This window comes from Neomonachus schauinslandi, chromosome 5 (genome assembly GCF_002201575.2).
Source record: "Neomonachus schauinslandi chromosome 5, ASM220157v2, whole genome shotgun sequence".
NCBI lineage: Eukaryota > Metazoa > Chordata > Mammalia > Carnivora > Phocidae > Neomonachus > Neomonachus schauinslandi.
Window position 1 is genome coordinate 145,062,555 of NC_058407.1, and position 18,260 is coordinate 145,080,814.

Sequence of the window (18,260 nt, forward strand, 5' to 3'; positions counted from 1 at the left end):
TGGTATCATGTGAGAGGCACCCAATAAATAGTAAGCAAACGCATCATACAAAGATCCATTGGAAAGCCAATCAGCAAAGAGAGAGAGTTCAAGGGTGTCAAGTCCCCTGAAAGATAGGGGGTCACCCAAGGTCTTACCATCACCCACAAATTGGAGCAGGGCCAGGTCAATCTGCCTCTTCCAAGGGGAGCCCTTCTGGAGGGCAATTCCGTAACCAGTGGTGGCAAAGATGTACCCACTCCCGATGGTCACCAGCTTGCAGCCTTCATCCCTCCCAGCCTTGTAATTCAAGACTGCCGCATCGTAGATGAAAGCGTCCAGTTTCCTGCAATGACAAAAAACCAAGGAGTCATGAGGATGGCGGGGTAACATTTTGGGGACCAGCTCCTGAGACCTGATCCAGCACCGCATGCTTTCTTTCACTCTGTACAGGGTGACTCATGGCCGCCCCCTCCCCTCATCATAAAAGGATCTATTTTTAATGAGGAGATAAAAGCCAGAAGCTTTTCTCTCCAAGTTACATACAAGAGGCAGCTAAATAAAGAAGAATCCTTATGCCCAAGTGAGTAAACAGTTGAGTTTGTTGGTTTGCTAAGTGTTTGCCCTTAGCACTCCCAACAGTGGGAAGCAGTGGCCTATTTAGAAAGGTTTGCATCAGACCAAAATAAACCATTATGGTACAGGAGAATTTGGGGTAGGGTGCAAGAAGGGAGAGTGAGTGCATAGGAACGATGTCTTCCTCCCAAGGGAAACATGTTTACTATCGATTTATATTACAGAAATTATAATATAATAATTTTTAGAAACCCAAATATAGAAAATATCAAAACTACAATTAAAACTTAAATTGCCTCATAATTCAGAGGCAACCTCTGTTAACACATTGGTGAACAGCTTTCCAAATTTCTTATGTATGCACACGTGCGTGTGTACACACACACACTTTTTAAAATAAAGCAGGGATTGGCAAACTTTTTCTGTAAAGACAAGATAATAAATAGTTTAAGCTGTGGGCCATGCGGTCTGTATCACAACAACTCCACTCTGCGGCTGCTGTAGCATGTTCTGGGCTGACCCGTGACCCTCCCCAAATTCGTATGTTGAAGCCATAACCCCCCGCACCTCAGAATATGATTTTATTTGGAGATAGGGTCATTGCAGATGTGATTAGTTAACATGCGCTCACACGGGGGGAAGGGGAGGCCTCCAATCCAATATGACTGATGTTCTCAAAAAAAAGGGGAGATTTGACCACAGACACACACAGGGAGACCACCACCACCATGAAGGCTGGAGTTAACACGGCCACAAGCCGAGCAACTACCGGAAGCTGGGACAGGGGACTGGAACAGGTGCTACCCTCGTGCCTTCAGAGCAGGCACAGCCCTGCTGCTGCCTTAATCTCAGACTTCCAGCCTCCAGAACCATGAGACGGGAAATTCCCGTTGTTTAAGCCTCTCCATTAGACCTAGGAAGGCTAATACACAGCACAAGGGCAGCCCTAAATAATACATAAATGAATGAATTCAGCTCTGTTCCCATAAAAGATTATTTACAAACACAGATTGGCCCGTGGGCCACACTGTGTCCTCGTTTCAACCTCCAAAGCGGCCTTTGCTTGTTGCAAACCACACAGAGTGAATGTATTTCCATGTCCATAAACATAGCGCTTTTTTTCCCCTTTGTTAATGGGTTTTTTTAATCAATGTATAACGCATATGCAATAAAGTGCAAGATAAATTTTTACACATGTGTACATCCTGGAAATCACCATGCAGATTAAGGCATCGAACGTTATTATCTCAGTCCTGCATGACCCTTCCCAGTCTGCATCCCCAAAAGGCAAGCGTTGAATCATCCCTCAATAGCATGGCTGTGACTCAGTCATTACCCAGGTCACCATCAGTGGGCGTGAGTATTGTTTCCAGTTTTTAGAGTTACTTCACAAGGCTGAAGTGATCACCCTTGTGCATGGGGATGGATGGCTCAAAACTAGGTAGGGATGGGGTGGCGATGACCTAAAGTGGGTAGGAAAGCTAAAACGGAGATTACTCAATGTACTGGTACTTTCTCAACTTCACTGCCTTGCTTTCCTTAACAAGAACACATAAAACAGGCAAAGAAAAATAAAAGTGGCAGGGAGAGGAGGTAAATTGTTGCATCCTTTCAGAGACAGCTGCTGAAGGTCTCCCGATGGGAACAAAACCATTTGGAATGTTTACGGCTGCATGCTTCATTTTAATTTTTTGTCTCTGTGATGGTTAGAGGTGGGGCAAGACTACAAGGCTCATCTCACCAACAAAAAGACTCTAAAGCCTTTCTCCCAAGGCTGTAGGATTGGAGGCTTGGTGTTAACACTTGGAGAGTATTAAAAGGAGATCAGATCATCCAAGTGGAAGGGAATGCAAACTAAGCCTCATTAATGGTGATGGTAAACCAGAGCTGATGAACGAGAGGAAATAGACTTCTGGAAAGCCAGCAACACCGAGAGCTGTGGAAATATGGAATGGGGAGTTGAAAGCAATTTGTGTATGATGGCAGGGCCTGTGTGACAGGAGCAGTTGGGAGAGCAGGTAGAGGGGATCTGGTTTCTACTCTAGATTTGGATGATGGTGAGACCTTGGGAAAGTCACTTCCTTCTTTTTGATCGCAGGTTCCTCATCTGTGAGATGAGGTGGTCACCGTGGGCCTGCTGAGATACTCTTCCAGCTGCGGCATTCTTATTCCACAAGCCAACAGTCACCTTCTGTGACTATCAACAGGGCAATTGAGACTCTGGATGATATGGGTCTCCTGAAGACTGCAGGCCATGGATGGTATTTGTCCTCTCGATGAAGCTTGGTTGCTTGCAACGTCAATACCTCAACGTATCAAAGTTGCCATGGAGATGCTGGGAACCTGGGTTTTACTGAGACCTTCCCACTCTCTTAATTCCTCAAAAAACAAATGAATACACACATAAATGTGCACAGAGGCATTCAAATGTGAAGGCCATCTGTTTGTATTTGTGCAGTAAAACCTTTCCCTCTCCTGTTAACCCACCACACACTGATGCATGTCTGGGATGGAATTCGAAAACTACACCTGGAAACGACATGAGAATTGCCTAACAGCAGCTTAAATCAGTATTTATGGACAGGCACAGATTTCTGCAAATCATTACCATATTTCATGACAAAATATTTTTTAGCTGAGAAACAGCCAGATGAACAGAAAGAAAACAGGAAGTTTTCTCGGGGAACCAAGTTTGCAAAAGTAAGAGGGAAGACAATCACAAAAGACATGAGTGAAACAATTACACACTGGTGTGCCTGGGGTGGGCTGGGGGCCATGAAGGGCCATAAGTGGGCCTGCCGTCCATGGGCTGTCTCTGGTCTTGGGGCCACGTCAGAACCAAAATGAGGACAGCACATGAAGGAAACTACAGGGCTATGTGATCAATGATTCTAGAGAGCTGGGGACTAAATGCTTGTTTAAAAACATGCCCCCTCTGATAGACATGGCTTGTTTGCATAGTGCTTTACAAAAGAGGGTCCAGTAGGGAGATATACAATTATTATTATTATTTTCCTATGTTGTCTATGAGCAGAGGAGGCTCTGCAAAGCAGCCTGAAGCCCATCAGTATTATTTCCAAATTCTGTACTTCAAACTCTCTAGGACAGTGCTGTCCAGCAGAACTTTCTGAAAGAAATGCTCTCTATCTGTGCTGTCTAATATGGCTATCACGCACTGGAAATGTGGTTGGTGCAAATGGGGAACTGAGGTTTTAATTTTATTTCATTGCATTAATTTAGATTCTAACATAAATGGTCACACATGGCTGGTGGCTCCTTAAGTGGACAGCAGGGCTCTGGGTGGGCAGGGGAAGGCTTGCGGAGCAGGGCTCTGGGTTTCCTCCTCGCTCTGACTCCAAAAGGTCTACTTGCTCTGTTTTCAATTGGAAGAAAAATGTTGCCATCATTAAAAAGAAAAAACTAAGACTGGCTGACGTCCTCAAGAGAGTGCTCTGTGGTCAAAGACTTGGAGCAAGGGGCCTGTGTTTCTGAGCCCCAGTCTTCTCTCTGCAAAGCGGGGCAGACCATCTCTGCCCTCAGAGGGCTTTGGGAATAAAGAGAATTTATATAAGTGAGACGTGTGCACCATGCCTGCCACAAAACAAATGCTCAAAACACATGGATGCAGTCAATTGAGTTCAGATTTTATGGCAACACTTATGGCATTTGCCACATTCTACGCATTCTCTGTGACCAATCCAGTCCTGGATACTTTACACGCATTATCCCATCCCACTGACTCCTCCTAACAGCACAAGGATGGATCTGCTGCTGCCATCCATCCCCATTGCCAGATGAGGAAACTGAGTCACTAAGAGGTCAGGGGATGCAACGCCACCACCAGCTTCTCGGGGTCACAGCAGCATCTGGACTTCCACAGTCTGATGCCAAAGGCCACAGACATAACTGCTGTGACCATGACGTCCGTGACGCTTGTGGGGTAAACAAAGGCACTTCTGTCTATTGCTTATGAAGTTCAAACTGGGGGGTTATAGCTCTAAGTCAAGCCCAGCATAATGGAAGAAGCAGCCAGGATGAGAGCAGACCAAGCAGGTTTAAAGAGCTCTGATGGGTTATTCAGCTTCATTTCTCTCTTTCCCAATAGGTGCACGGCCCCATGAGGTCCAGAGTCACCCCCGCAGAGACCTTCTCTTGCCCTGAGCACATCCTATGCCTGCCTTCAGGAGCCATTTAGGCATAGAGAGCCAGAGCTTCTTGTTGAAGGTAGAGGGTTAGGAAGAGAAAAGCCATCCGAAACTAAAGCCCGGTGTAGACCACAAGCATCTGGGAGCCCGGAGCTGAGATCGCGGGAGACAGGGATGGATCAGGCTGCAGTGCGGTAATTGGCAGCACACCCTCCACCCTGGCCCCCCTGGTTTGGAGCAACACAGATGAAAGGCTGGCCCTGCAGGAGAGAGTGTCTTGGAGCTCACAGCAGTCGGCTGGAGGCTCGGGGGCTCCCAGGTAAGGAAGCCAGTTCTGCTTCTCGGCTCCGTGTTTCCTGCTCCTGGCTTTTCAAGAGGAAACTGTCTTTGACCCACCTTCCTAGCTCCCGCCCATGGCCCATGGCTGTCACTGACTGAAAGCTTCTCCCCCGGGCCAGGGGGTGCTCCAAGGAGGGGGTGTGAGAACAGTGATGGGGACAAAGCACCTCCCCGGCCCCCTTCTCTGCCTTCACTCCCCACAGAAGGGGGATCTCCTCTTCAAACATTTGTGACAAATGAAAGGACCCCTCGGCTTCCCAGCCTCAGGGCTGGGACAGAACCAGAGCCTGGAAGGGAGCCGTGCCCTGCCGTGCTGGTGACAAGACATGCCCACACCCCCTGCCGGGCGCTGTGGGGGTGACGTGGGTGCCGTCACTCTCCCTGTCACCTGTCATGGGGGACGGTCCTCAAGGAAAGCAAATGATTAAAAACGACAGTAATTCGGCACGAGAGGGGGAAATAAGATCTCTGTGAAGAAGCCAAGTAAGGAGGAATCGACACAGGTTCCCCGTGCGACTTTAACCCCGCAGTTTCCTGCCAGAGTTTTTGACAGCTCTCAAGAGCTGCTCCAGCTTTCTCGAGTGTCGGTCTGACCCTGTCACTTCGGTCGGTCTCTCACGTACCTGCGTGATGGCCTGCAAGTTCACTCGTGGCCCTAAGATGGTCTGAGGGTGCCTCGGCTGCCCCCTGCTCAAGGGCAGGCCGTGGCCCCTTCGGGGAAAGGGACCTGGCTCTTGATATTTCCTAATCAAAAGTTTCTGGTTTTAGCTCATCATCTCCTTATGCATGTTTTCAGATGCTCTCTGGGGGTCTCAGCACATTTAAAGGCTAATTATATAGTTAAAGTTAATTATTCATTCATTAACATTCAAGAAGCCTTTAACAAGACATTGACTGTTCTGATGAATTGATGAAACTGGAGTGTGTGTGTGTGTGTGTGTGTGTGTGCATGTGCGCGCGCCTGTGTGTGTTTTGGAGTCTAGTCTCAAGTGTTATGACAATTAAACAGCTCTTTGATAACTGAATGTACTTTTTTAGGTCCCATCAAAGCCTTGCAGAGAAGGGAAAGGCTTCAGCCAGCAATTTAAGCCCGTCAGCACGATGGGGCAACAGCGAGCGGGGGGTGGGTGGGGGGTTGGCGCTCAGGTCACTCTGCCGGCTCCATGAGTGAGATCCCGTCCTGGGACCTCTCTGAGCTTCGGTTTTCTCACCTGTAAGATGGGGAGCTAACACCTCTCTCCCGGGGCGGCAGGGGGCGCTGTTGGTGGGTGAAGATGGAAGTGAAGGTGTTCTGTAAATTCAGGTGCAGACTCAGGATGCTAGCATGGCGGTGATGACATCATCGGGCACAGAAGGCAGGGCGGTGTAGATCCTTCACCAGCCCCCAGACATAAGGCTGTTGAGGGGTGCAGGGTGTTCACCGGCCCAAGAAGGGGTACCACTGGGGCATGATGACCTTTGGAAGTGCCTGCTTCGGGAGGAGACAGCATGCACAGAGACCGTACCTGCCATCAGCCCTGGATGGTTTAAAAGTGGCTTTAGGAAGATGGCCTGGAATCACATTTGGACTCTGAGTTTGTGAATACAGCTGTAAAATCAGTTATATGGACATGGCTGCATTTTCACAAAGGAAATGTTTTGGGGTTTTTTTTGTTTTTTTTTTTTGCAAATGCCATTAAGCTAATCTAATCCTAAATCGATGTCTCCCATGGCCTAAATTGTTTCCAGCCATTTTTGGAACCCATTTTCACTGGGATCAATTCCTTTGTGTTTAAATTTTATAAGGATTTGATTCACTGATCAACACTGGGACCACAACAAACTTTACTAATTTATAGCTGCTGCCATTTGGAGTTTCTTGTGTGGTTATTATTTCCACTAAGTTCAATTCTCCTGGGTCAGAATTGTGTAGAGACTCAAACTTGCTGAGGAAGATTCAAGTCACCTATGGATTTTTAGTCAGTAACAAGTTTCACCCTGTGTGCTTTTAACTGTTGTCAGTTTAATTTGCATCGATCACATCTACAGGTAATAGTCACTGTGAACTGGGTTTAGAAAAGACCGATGGTTAGTATTTATTTATTTATTAAAGATTTTATTTATTTATTTATCTGAGAGAGAATGAGAGAGAGACCATGAGAGGGGGGAGGGTCAGAGGGAGAAGCAGACTCCCCGCTGAGCAGGGAGCCCGATGCGGGACTCGATCCCGGGACTCCAGGATCATGACCTGAGCTGAAGGCAGTCTCTTAACCAACTGAGTATTTATTTTTTCACTGAGAACCTTCTTAGCAATTTTGTGAGATAGAGAAAGGCAGAGAAGGGGGGAGACAGAGTGGGAGGGAGAGATATGGATAGAAGCAGGCACCAAGCAAAACAGGAAGACAGAAAGAATGGGAAAAGGAGGAGTCAGAAAAAGAGATGGGGAAGGGGAGACAGAAGGACACAGATGGAGAAATAAGAAGAGGGGGATGGACTTATGGAGAGAGAGAGAGAAATGAAAGCAAACATGGGAGATGCCGTGCACCCTTTGCCTAGTGACTAATAACCTCAAAAGTAAGAAACAGTTTAAAAAAATACAGCAAATCCCTGCTTTGTTTCTGTTAAGTTTAACACTGGACCCAAACTAACCACATCCAAGGAGTTGATAGATCATGTAATGCTGTCTTTTACTTTTTCAGGTAAGGAAACTGAGGTCCCAAGATCCCTGCCCATGTCAGGTGAGTCTGTATCTTTCTCTAAGCCTTGATTTCCCCACCTGACCAGAAGGTACACTGGTTGGATGAAGTAATGACTATAAATTTGGTAAATTGTAAAGTGCTAGGCAAATGCTATTCTTCTTCACCCTACAACTCATGTTCAGACATTGGAAAAATACTGATTCCTTATGGAATATAAATCTCTTCCATAGAGTTCCTTAGATTACACTCTTCAGGGGTTGGGATCATGTTAACCATTCTACTGCCATTCCCATGGCATATTATAAAGAATGCTCAAAAATGTTTTCTTTGTTCAGACTTTTTTTGAGTGTTTACTCGGCGCCAGACACTCTGTTGTTTGCCTGCATACCTCATTTAATCCTACAACGTTCTCCTAAGCAGAGGAGCCAAAATTAGCATCATTTTTTGAATACGAAAACTGGGGTCTAAGAGGTTAATTAACTTATCCAAGGTCCCATGGCTGGACTTTGGCAGAGGGGGATTCGAATCTAGGATGCTCAGCTTGAAAGCATCACATTACCCTGCTGGTAGTAGAGCATAGTATAATGATGATGCCAAACTTGTCACACATCAGAACTGAAGGATGGGGCATTTTGAAGACCAAAAAACATGAAAATGAAAGAAAGAATGGAAAAAGAATCAACATTTGATAAAATGCTAGTATGTGTCAAGATACAGTCCCGAGTACTTTCCCCAAAGTCAATTCATTAAATTCCAGGGAACAGAATTGTACGGATGTGGGAAAAGCTCAGAGAGGTTATTTATTTGCCAATGGTCACACAGCTGGTCATTATCACAGCCAGGATATGAAGCTACTTATTTCTCCCTCCAAAGTACATGTTCTGTACCAAGAGCCCACTCAGAAAATAAGTAAATCAATCAATTAGCCGAATAAGACTAATGTTCAAGAAGGTGTATAAATACTTTGACTCAGAAACTCTACTTCTTGCAGTCATGCCTAGAGAACTCGTCTGGATTTTTAACACAGCCACGTGACTGGCAGCCCCCAAAGGGAAATGGTCAAACAGACTGTGATGTATGTATACCACAGGATTCTTCCCAGCAGTCAAAGAGGATGAAGGCAAAACAGACCTATGGATACAGAAGACTCTTCAAAACGTATTATTAATTGAACACCAAACTGTGATATTCTGCACAGAGTTTCACAGCATCGCACAGAATGAATTGATAATTATGTGTGGACATAGATATATACGCAAATGCGTATAACAAAGGTTTAGGAGAAATGCCATGTAATACCCAACAGATAACAGTGCCTACCTGGCTCTGTGTGTATGTGTGTGTGTGGGGGGGGGTGTGGTTTGGGATTGGGTCATGGTCAAAGGGATGCTTATTTTTCCTTGTTTTTGGTTTTTTACAGTGAGAATTTATTTTGCAACAAGACACTGTACAGCATATCGGTGAAGGGCATGGGTGCTAGGACCAGCTCTGAAGCTCACCAGCTCTTGCCTGTCCGGTCCAGCCCCCCTGCCTCATGGCAAAGGCATCCAACTCTCCCAGAGCTGTTCGCTTGTCGGACAAGCAGAGAGTTAGCACTTAGGGGGAGAAAGAGATGCTGGGTTGAGTTTGAAAGCCAGCTCTGTTCACTCACTTAACCTTTGGATGAGTTGCTTCCGCTCCCTGAGCCTTGGTTTGTTCTTCTGTAAAATGGAGGGAAGGCCTATTTGGCAGAGTCAAAGCGGGATGAAATGAGATCATATGTTCGAAGTCTCCATGTGAGTTCAGCAGGCAGGAAGAAGAGGCAGTCCCTCGGGAGAGGGAATTGGCCAGGGAGCTCTTGCCCCTTCGTGGTCTCGGGGAGGAACTTTTAACCACATGTATCCCAATATAAGAAATACATCCTTTTTTGGGGGGGTTTGTTTTTTGAGGGGTCCGTGAGTTCCTTTCTTCTCCCCATCTCAATGGAAGGAGAAATACTGCCCCCTTTTAAAGCAGCATTAAGATTTTCAAGGGAAATAAAAGACATTTTTAAGGTTAAAGTATGAACAAAATTGGTTCTGGGTTTTGGACAATAGTGGGCCATTAGAAAGCAGGCTAACTGGGCAGTGTTACGGGAATGTTCATAATTATTATTTTAACTTGCAGCTCAAAGCATGGGCCCTGGAGCACGTGTGACCCGGACAAGCTACTCACTCTCTCTCTGCCTATTTCTTCCATTGTTAATGGGAAAATCATGATAGTCATTCTCTCATAGCATTGCTGTGAGATTTAAATAGTGCAGGCCAAACAGGACACTACCTGGCATGTAGGTAAGCTCCCAATAAATGTTACCTGTTACTTAGAAATACCTCGCTTAGTTCCCAAAGCAATTCACATAGCCTATTCCAATTGCAACAGAATAAGGTTTAAACATATGGATAAAACAATCTGATTGAGTTAAGGGAATTCACGAGTTAAGGCTCGTGGCTAAGGCCTTAGGGAAAGTCAGGAAGCAGATAGGACATAAGCTCTCCGCAGCGGCTCATAGAGGATCATACACTGAGCTCTGAATTACGGCGCAGCTCAAGAAAAAAGAAAACGCCGAGTAGTTATAGGGATTGTGTTGTCCGCCAGATCGAAACATGCCTTAAAGTGGAGGAAAAGCAACGCTGTTCAGGGTGCAGACGTCCAAGAGATGGTGGAGGACAGCGTTCTCAACAAACTGGTCTACAAAAATGGTATCAGCAAGCTTTCTTTTTCTTTCTTTTAAAGATTTTATTTATTTATTTGACAGAGAGATAGAGAGACAGCACAAGTAGGCAGAGTGGCAGGCAGAGGGAGAGGGAGAAGCAGGCTTCCCGCCGAGCAGGGAGCCCGATGTGGGGCTTGATCCCAAGACCCTGGGATCGTGACCTGAGCCGAAGGCAGCCGCTTAGCTGACTGAGCCACCCAGGCGCCCCATCAGCAAGCTTTCTAAAAGCTATTTCCTGTAGGGGCCTCCAGTGCCAGCCAAAGGAGAATGAAAATGCAGAGCAATGACAGTTAAATTAATATTCCTCTCGCTTGGTGAAATATCTCCTGGTCATCAAATGTGAAAACAGTCCAACAAAACGGTACAGGCTCAACTGAGGAAAGCAAGGCAGGGATTTTGTGCGCACCCTGATTCAGTGTGTAAGCTGTACGAACACGAGACAAACACCAGGAGGAAATGAAGTGTGGTGTTCAGAAGAAATTTTTTTTCTGAGAATTGCAAGTGATACTTCGGTTGCAGAACATTTGCTATAGGGGTGCCTGGGTGGCTCAGTCGGTTAAGTGTCTGCCTTCAGCTCAGGTCATGATCTCAGGGTCCTGGGATCGAGTCCTGCATCGGGCTCCCTGCTCAGTGGGGAGCCTGCTTCTCCCTCTCCCTCCGCGTGCTCATGCTTTCTCTCTCTCTCTCTCAAATAAATAATAAATAAAATCTTTTAAAAAAAAGATTAAAAAAAACACTTGTTCCATGTACAAGGATAAAAAGGACACCATATAATCATCTGGCATTATCTCTGATAATGTTTTGGTGTATTTCAGTTTTGTATCCTTTTTAACTCTCTCTGTCCTCTCTCCATCTCTGGGTCTACAGAATTGGAACCCCACTTTACACTTCCCCCCCCATTTGTTCCTATTTTTGACACTTTATGGGTGGCCTTGAAAACCCACTAGTGTAGTTTTAATCGAGTTTAACAAGAAGTAATTGCAACCACACACACACACACGCAGGCACTCACACAAAAAGCTGCCTGTGCTTTCCTGAGTTTTTATTAAGGAAAAAATTCCTAACACTGTGATGTGGTAGCAATTACTTTTAAGCTTTATTTGCAATGTGGGGGTGGATCTCAGAAAGCACGTCACTGTCTCTCTGATTTTCTCTGGAGATGACGCTATCCCACTTAGGACAATGGCTCACTGCACCCTCATTCTATGCTGCGCTCGAACTCCGCAGCTGAAAATGAACCTCTGAGTTTGATTCTGCGTGCTTGATAAAATATAGTGAATAAAACCTGTCCAAACGGCATCCTGGAAAGAACATGTTCTGCCTAGCAGCTAACCATCAGGGAGGATCCTTATGCCTTCCCAGTCTACTTTTGCCTTGGCAATCTCCACATCTCCAGACCAGTTTCTTTTGAGGATGGAAATGAGGATGCTGTGACCTCCTCAACTCTCAGACAGTCATATACTGACTATACATACTCTACTATATATAGTATAAAATAGATGTATATCATATGCAGTATTAAATATGCATATATACACACACACATATATATAATATATAACTTCAGTCTCCAATTCTTCCCTGAGCTCTAACCTTTACACCCAACCACCTGGCTGGCACTGCCAAGTGGGGAGGCAAACCCAGTAATAATTCTTAATAATTCTACAATGTTGTTACTTAGTTAAATAGACTTTTGAGTAACTTAGTTAAGCTCAGGTTCGTCATCTCTTAAGAGAGATAATAATGGTACCCAGCTCATAAGAGTGCTGTGCGGAGGGGCACGTGGGTGGCTCAGTCAGTTGAGCGTCCAACTGTAGATTTCAGCTCAGGTCATGATCTCCAGGTAGTAGGATCAAGCCCTGCGTCGGGCTCCACACTCAGCGTGGAGTCTGCTTGAGTTTCTCTCTCCCTCTCCCCTCCCACTTGTGCTCTCTCTCTCTCTCTAAAACAAAGAAAGGGATCTTTAAAAAAAAAAGAGAGAGAGAGTGCTGTGAGGATTAAATGAGATTATGCACATGAAGCACCTCACAAACTGTTAGGTTTCTATCAGTGCAGAGATGAGATGGGCCTGCGATGCCGCTTTCCCAAAGGCACTTCCAAATGAACATGCCCCAACTTTCTTCCATGCCTTTGCTCCTTCTGTGCCCTCCTCCCGAAATGCCCTTCCTCTTCCCTGTCCTGTCTGCTCCAGACAGAACACCATCTCTCCGTATGCGACTACTGAACCTCTTAAAAGCCATGGACGACCTGTATCTGGGTCACCAGAAGTGCTAATAAAAACATGCGTTCCCGGACCCCACTGGCTTGGAGACTCTGTGCTCTGGAATAGGGGTTCAATGCCCACCTGTACCACAAACACAGTCCTGACACATGCAAGTAGCTGTAGCCACTCTCTGGTTTATTTTTACAGACACGCCACTGAGCACAATGCGAGCCTTGCAGTACATGCTTATGGGTCAAAAGGCAACCCTCGCTCCCAATTCTTCTCTCCGACTACTCAATGTAAGGGAAGCCGAAAGATGCCTGCCGGTTTCCCAACATTGCTGGGCTGGAAACAAAATCAGATAGATAGAGAACTGGGAGGCCGAGGGCTAACGACTGATGCTTCTAAAGGAAATTAGGACTTTTCATAAACTTATATACAAATAACTGAACATGAACATCAGTTAAAATAAACATAAACCATCCCACTGTGTCATGAAATATGAGGCTCTTTGGAGTCCTGGGGATGTTGATTGTTTAATTTAAATCTGGCATTAAGTGCTATGCTTGTACTTTTGCCCACTTGCCAAAACTGCTTGGAGAACATCAGCTCCTGATGATGGAGCATTTGTAAATCTAAATCTGCCTCCACTCATTTCAGCTTCAGCTCCCTCTTCTAGAGCAGATGTTCTGAAAAGTGGGATCAGCACCCCTCAGAATCACCTGAGGATTCCCCGGCCCCGGCCCCTGCCCCCGGAGTCTCGGGTTCTGTTGGCTCAGTGGGGCTCTGGAACCCACATTTTTTTTTTAGCACCCCTACCGACTCAGACTCAGGCCACACTCCAAGAAACCCTGGTCTAGAAAGCTGTGGTCACGAACCACTCGTCTGTCCTTGGTTCAGGAGAGCCCCGCATGTCCCAACAGACCTATTCCTGAAAAATCCTATCTCTGTCGATGTTCACACGTCAAATCTTGTTTTCTCATTGATTTGCCCTATCATTTCTGGGATGGTTTCTATTTATCTTCAGTTTCAATAAACAATGAAACTGTACTTAGTTTCAAGTTTCTCTCTACTTATGCTCTTAAAGCAATTATGGATCCCAGGGATAAGCTACATGGTTATATTGATTGGTCTACTTTTTATATGCTGTCTTAATAAAACGTGTTGAGGGAATGAACTCCTTTAGAACAGTAGTTCTCAAAGTTCGGCATGGATCGAAATCCCTGAAGCAGGAGGATGCTTGTTGAAAAGCAGACTCACAGGCTCTAGCACTGGAGAGAAGATCCTGTGTTGGACCCAGAACTTGCATCTAATGCGTAACCATGTGATTCAGGTGGGGTTGGCTCATGGGCGAGGCCTGGAGACCCCCCAGCTTTGAAGAGTTATTCTACATCCTTTCTGCTAACTGACAGTGTTTATATACATGGCTTGTCTGGATTCTGTATTTTTGGAAAGTTCTAAATGAAGTGTTTGACACAAATAAGAGAATATCAGAACCATTTCAGAGACCAAAGAATTCAGTGTTTTCGCTTTTTAGATGGGAAACTGAGACTCAGAGACATGACATGACTGACCCAAGGCCACGGCTTGCTAATGACAGAACCTGGATGGAGACCAAGCTGGGACTCTTAACCATAATCCAAGGGCTCACTTGTGTTCTAGGCCCTTCCAGGCTCCATAAAGGAGCCTCTGCATCCACTGACCCTGGTGTACATGCCCACGTCTTCACTGAGCAGCAGATGCCACAGACCCATGTGCACCCAGGCAGGACCGAGCAGCTGAGCTAGATGCTCTGGGTTTTCTAAGCCAGGGATTACTGGATTTTAGGGTCCTGGGGGCCCCATAAAGGGAATGTCCTCCAGTTTAACAATTCAGGGGTGCATAGGATAGGGCTCTTCTCTCTACCTTCCAGAGGGATGGAAACTTCTAGAGATGCTATGATGAAGGAGGGGAATGACTATATTTTTAAAGCTGGGTGGTGGGTACGTGAGGAGTTCATTTTGTTATTATTACTCCTTCAACAATATATCCCCATGATATTCACTCTTGTGAAATTATTTCATGCTATGCATCATATTTTAAAATAACCTATTTCATGATGAAAAACGTAAAAAGCAAGCAAGGTGTGAGAGGGAAGGAAAAGATCAGAAGCAAGGTGACGTAGACACTTGAAGGACAGAAGTCTTGGAGGAGGAGGAAGAGAAGACATGACCCACATGGAGTTGGTCAGATCTCGGGGTGGTTCTGTGGTGGCATTTTGCTTCCCATAATCACTCGGGGGTTGGAGTCATGGCTCACGCTATCCCCCTAGAGGAAGTCCAAATGTGAAAACTGCCACCAGAATAGAAGAAAACGTGAGAAAGTAACTTTCTGCCTTTGGAGTGAAGAAGGACTTTTGAATTACGACTCAGAATCAAGAAGCCTTAAAAAAAGATTGATAAATTTGACTGTAAAAAAAAAAAATTGGCATGGAAAAATAATACCATCTGGACGCTCAAAAGATAAGAAAGCTGGGAACACCATTTGTAACCATACCACAAACAAAGGGCTTATTTCTCCAATATATAAATTAGTAAGAAAAAGACCAACAGACCAATATAAAGAAAAATAATGAATGTTTTCAAAAAAGGAACTGCAGAAGGCTTTTAGTTATGCACTGGTTGATCTGGAGGGACAGAGGGCACTCAGGAAATGTGCCCCCTGTGGGGGGTACCAGGCAGAAGAGAAACAGTGTGGGAGCAAGGTTCTTCACTATTTATCTTTTCACACAATACGTTTTGATTTTGAATTATGTAAATGTGCTCTCTATTCAAAATTTAATTTAATTAACTTAAATAATTAACCAAGCAGCTTGTTAAACCAGTAAGTGGTTTTTCCCAACCTCAACTCCACTGAAACTGAACCTCCTGTAATGAGCACAGCCAAGCCCTACTCTTACGGGAGTGGGGAGTTCTTTCTTTCTTCCTTTTTTTTTTTTTAAAGATTTTATTTATTTATTTGAGAGAGAGAGAGAGAGAGAGATTACAGACCTGTACCTCTGAAACAAATAATACATTATATGTTTAAGAAAAAAAAAAAGAAGATAGTAGGAAGGGAAAAATGAAGAGCGGAAATTGGAGGAGGAGATGAACCATGACAGACTACGGACTCTGAGAAACAAACTGACGGTTCTAGAGGGGAGGGGGGTGGGGGGATGGGTTAGCCCGGTGATGGGTATTAAGGAGGGCATGTATTGAATGGAGCACTGGGTGTTATACTCAAACAATGAATCATGGAACACTACATCAAAAACTAATGATGTAATGTATGATGACTAACATAACAAAATAAAATTTAAAAAAAGTATAACAGGAAAAAGAAAAGAGAGAGAGAGAACACAAGCAGGGAGAGGATCAGAGGGAGAAGGAGAAGCAGGCTCTCCGCTGAGCAGAGCGCCCGATGCCGGACTCAATCCTGGGACTCTGGGATCATGACCTGAGCTGAAGGCAGATGCTTAACCGACTGAGCCACCTAGGTGCCCGCAGAGTTATTTCTTTAAAAAAGACTCCTACCTCTCCAGCTCTAGTTTCTGAGCTTAAGGTAACAGCACAAAACGTCCCCCACACGGAAGACTGAGTATAGGGCAAGCCCGCCATCTGCCCAAGTTTGCTGGGATGGATGTCATAATTCTTATATGGCTTCCAGAAAACAATTTGTACAATTTATGGCCAGGAACTGTTTCCATTTCCCAACTCCTTTTTGTTTGAATTGTTTTTTAAAAAATGGGAAAAGAAAGAAAACAACACATTTTGCGCACTGGGTGACAGATGGATGGAGAGGGGGTAAGCTAGGCTTCACCCGCTGTTTCTAACCATTGTCATCATGTTTGTGTTCACGGTCTGTCCCAAGTGATAGTATATGTTGATAAAAAGACCATGGAAGAAAGAAACAAACAAAGCCCCTATCTGGGGCTCAGCTGGAAAGTCATCAGAATTTTCTGATCTCTACTAAAATCCAACATACATGCATCCTATAACTTGGCGACTCCTGTTTTAGGTACATACCGAGACCAACGTGCTCCCTCGTGCAAGGACAGACCTGGCTGAGAATACCCCTAGAAGCCCTCCCCGCCATAGTCCCGAATGGGACACTACCCCAGTGTTCACCAAGACGAGAAGAGGTGGATGACTTTGGGGCATGTTCCCATCCTGAAATTTCCCACAGCAATGAGAATGAAGGCCCAGAATGACACGCCACAGTGTCACACACAGACCTGCTGAGCTGAAAGAAGACAGAAAAGAAAATGTCCAGTGCGATTTCATTTACATGTGAGAACAACAGGCCAAAAGAATCCACAGCTTTAGAAGCGAGACCAGCCACTGGAAAAGGGTGTGGTGGGCCTTCTGGGGACTGGCTACATCTTGTGAATGGACCTGGATGGTCAGTTTGTACGAAGTCCTCAGGCACTATACCTCATATGTGTATCCTTTCTGCCCTCGTGTTACACTCGAATAAAACATTTTTAAAAATCACCCCGAGCCAGAATGAGAAGAGTGTGGATGAGTTTGGGATAAGTCATGGGCTTGGCTTTTCGAGTCCCTGCTGAGGTGATGAAGAGATTCCACAGACACTGAAGAGACAAAATGCTACCAGCCAAAGCTCCTGGAAAGCACACAGGGATGGGGCTTGAGGGTTTAGAGGGGGCCCGTCTGCCCCACCAGACACGAGGGAGCAGCCCCAGTGGGCCTGAAGAACAGGCGAAAGGAAGAGGCTGCAGATGAAGTTCCAGGGTAACTTACAACAGTCATGTCTCACCGCTCAAGAATCCCTGATGACCCACATGGCCTACGGAAATTTGTCTTCTGGATAAGCAACACTGCCTTCGTGAAAGAACTTCATTTAGAAACAGAATCGTTTTGAACGGGACCCTCCCAAAAATGCATTTTGCACATCCCTGACATTGTGAAGGCCCTGTTATGAGTCCCATCTTACAGGTGAGGCTGAGAACAATGAGGCATCTGCCCCAAGTCAGAAACAATAGCAGTGGGGGCTGGGGAGAAGAGGTACACTCCAGCTTCATGTCCTAAACTCCTCGCCTCTGTGCCATCTTTTCTAGACAGTTCCTTATCACGGGAGTGCTATGCTGTGCAATGCCAACAGGTAGACGGGAACCTTAGCTGTGGGCACCTGGGTGGCTCAGTTGGTTAAGCGACTGCCTTCGGCTCAGGTCATGATCCTGGAGTCCCGGGATCGAGTCCCGCATCGGGATCCCTGCTCGGCAGGGAGTCTGCTTCTCCCTCTGACCCTCCCCCCTCTCCTGCTCTCTCTCTCTCATTCTCTCTCTCAAATAAATAAATAAAATCTTTAAAAAAAAAAATCACAACTTGGGCGCCCGGGTGGCTCAGTCGGTTGGACGGCTGCCTTCGGCTCAGGTCATGATCCTGGAGTCCCGGGATCGAGTCCCGCATCGGGCTCCCTGCTCGGCTGGGGGTCTGCTTCTCCCTCTGACCCTCCCCCCTCTCATGTGCTCTCTCTCATTCTCTCTCTCTCAAATAAATAAATAAAATCTAAAAAAAAGGAACCTTAGCTGTAGCTTTAGAGAGACTGAGTTCACCTTGCTTTTCTCTCCC

The 18,260-nt window shown here is 45.7% G+C and overlaps 1 protein-coding gene across 1 annotated transcript in view; it reads right to left on the reverse strand.

Annotated features, from left to right (window-relative positions):
• GRIN2A (glutamate ionotropic receptor NMDA type subunit 2A) overlaps positions 1–18,260 on the reverse strand; it is a 363,888-nt gene that overhangs the window by 38,722 nt on the left and 306,906 nt on the right. Inside the window, exon 10 of the mRNA XM_021698148.1 lies at positions 138–325. Coding sequence (XP_021553823.1) covers positions 138–325 — 188 coding nt within the window. The remainder of the gene's footprint in view (positions 1–137; positions 326–18,260) is intronic.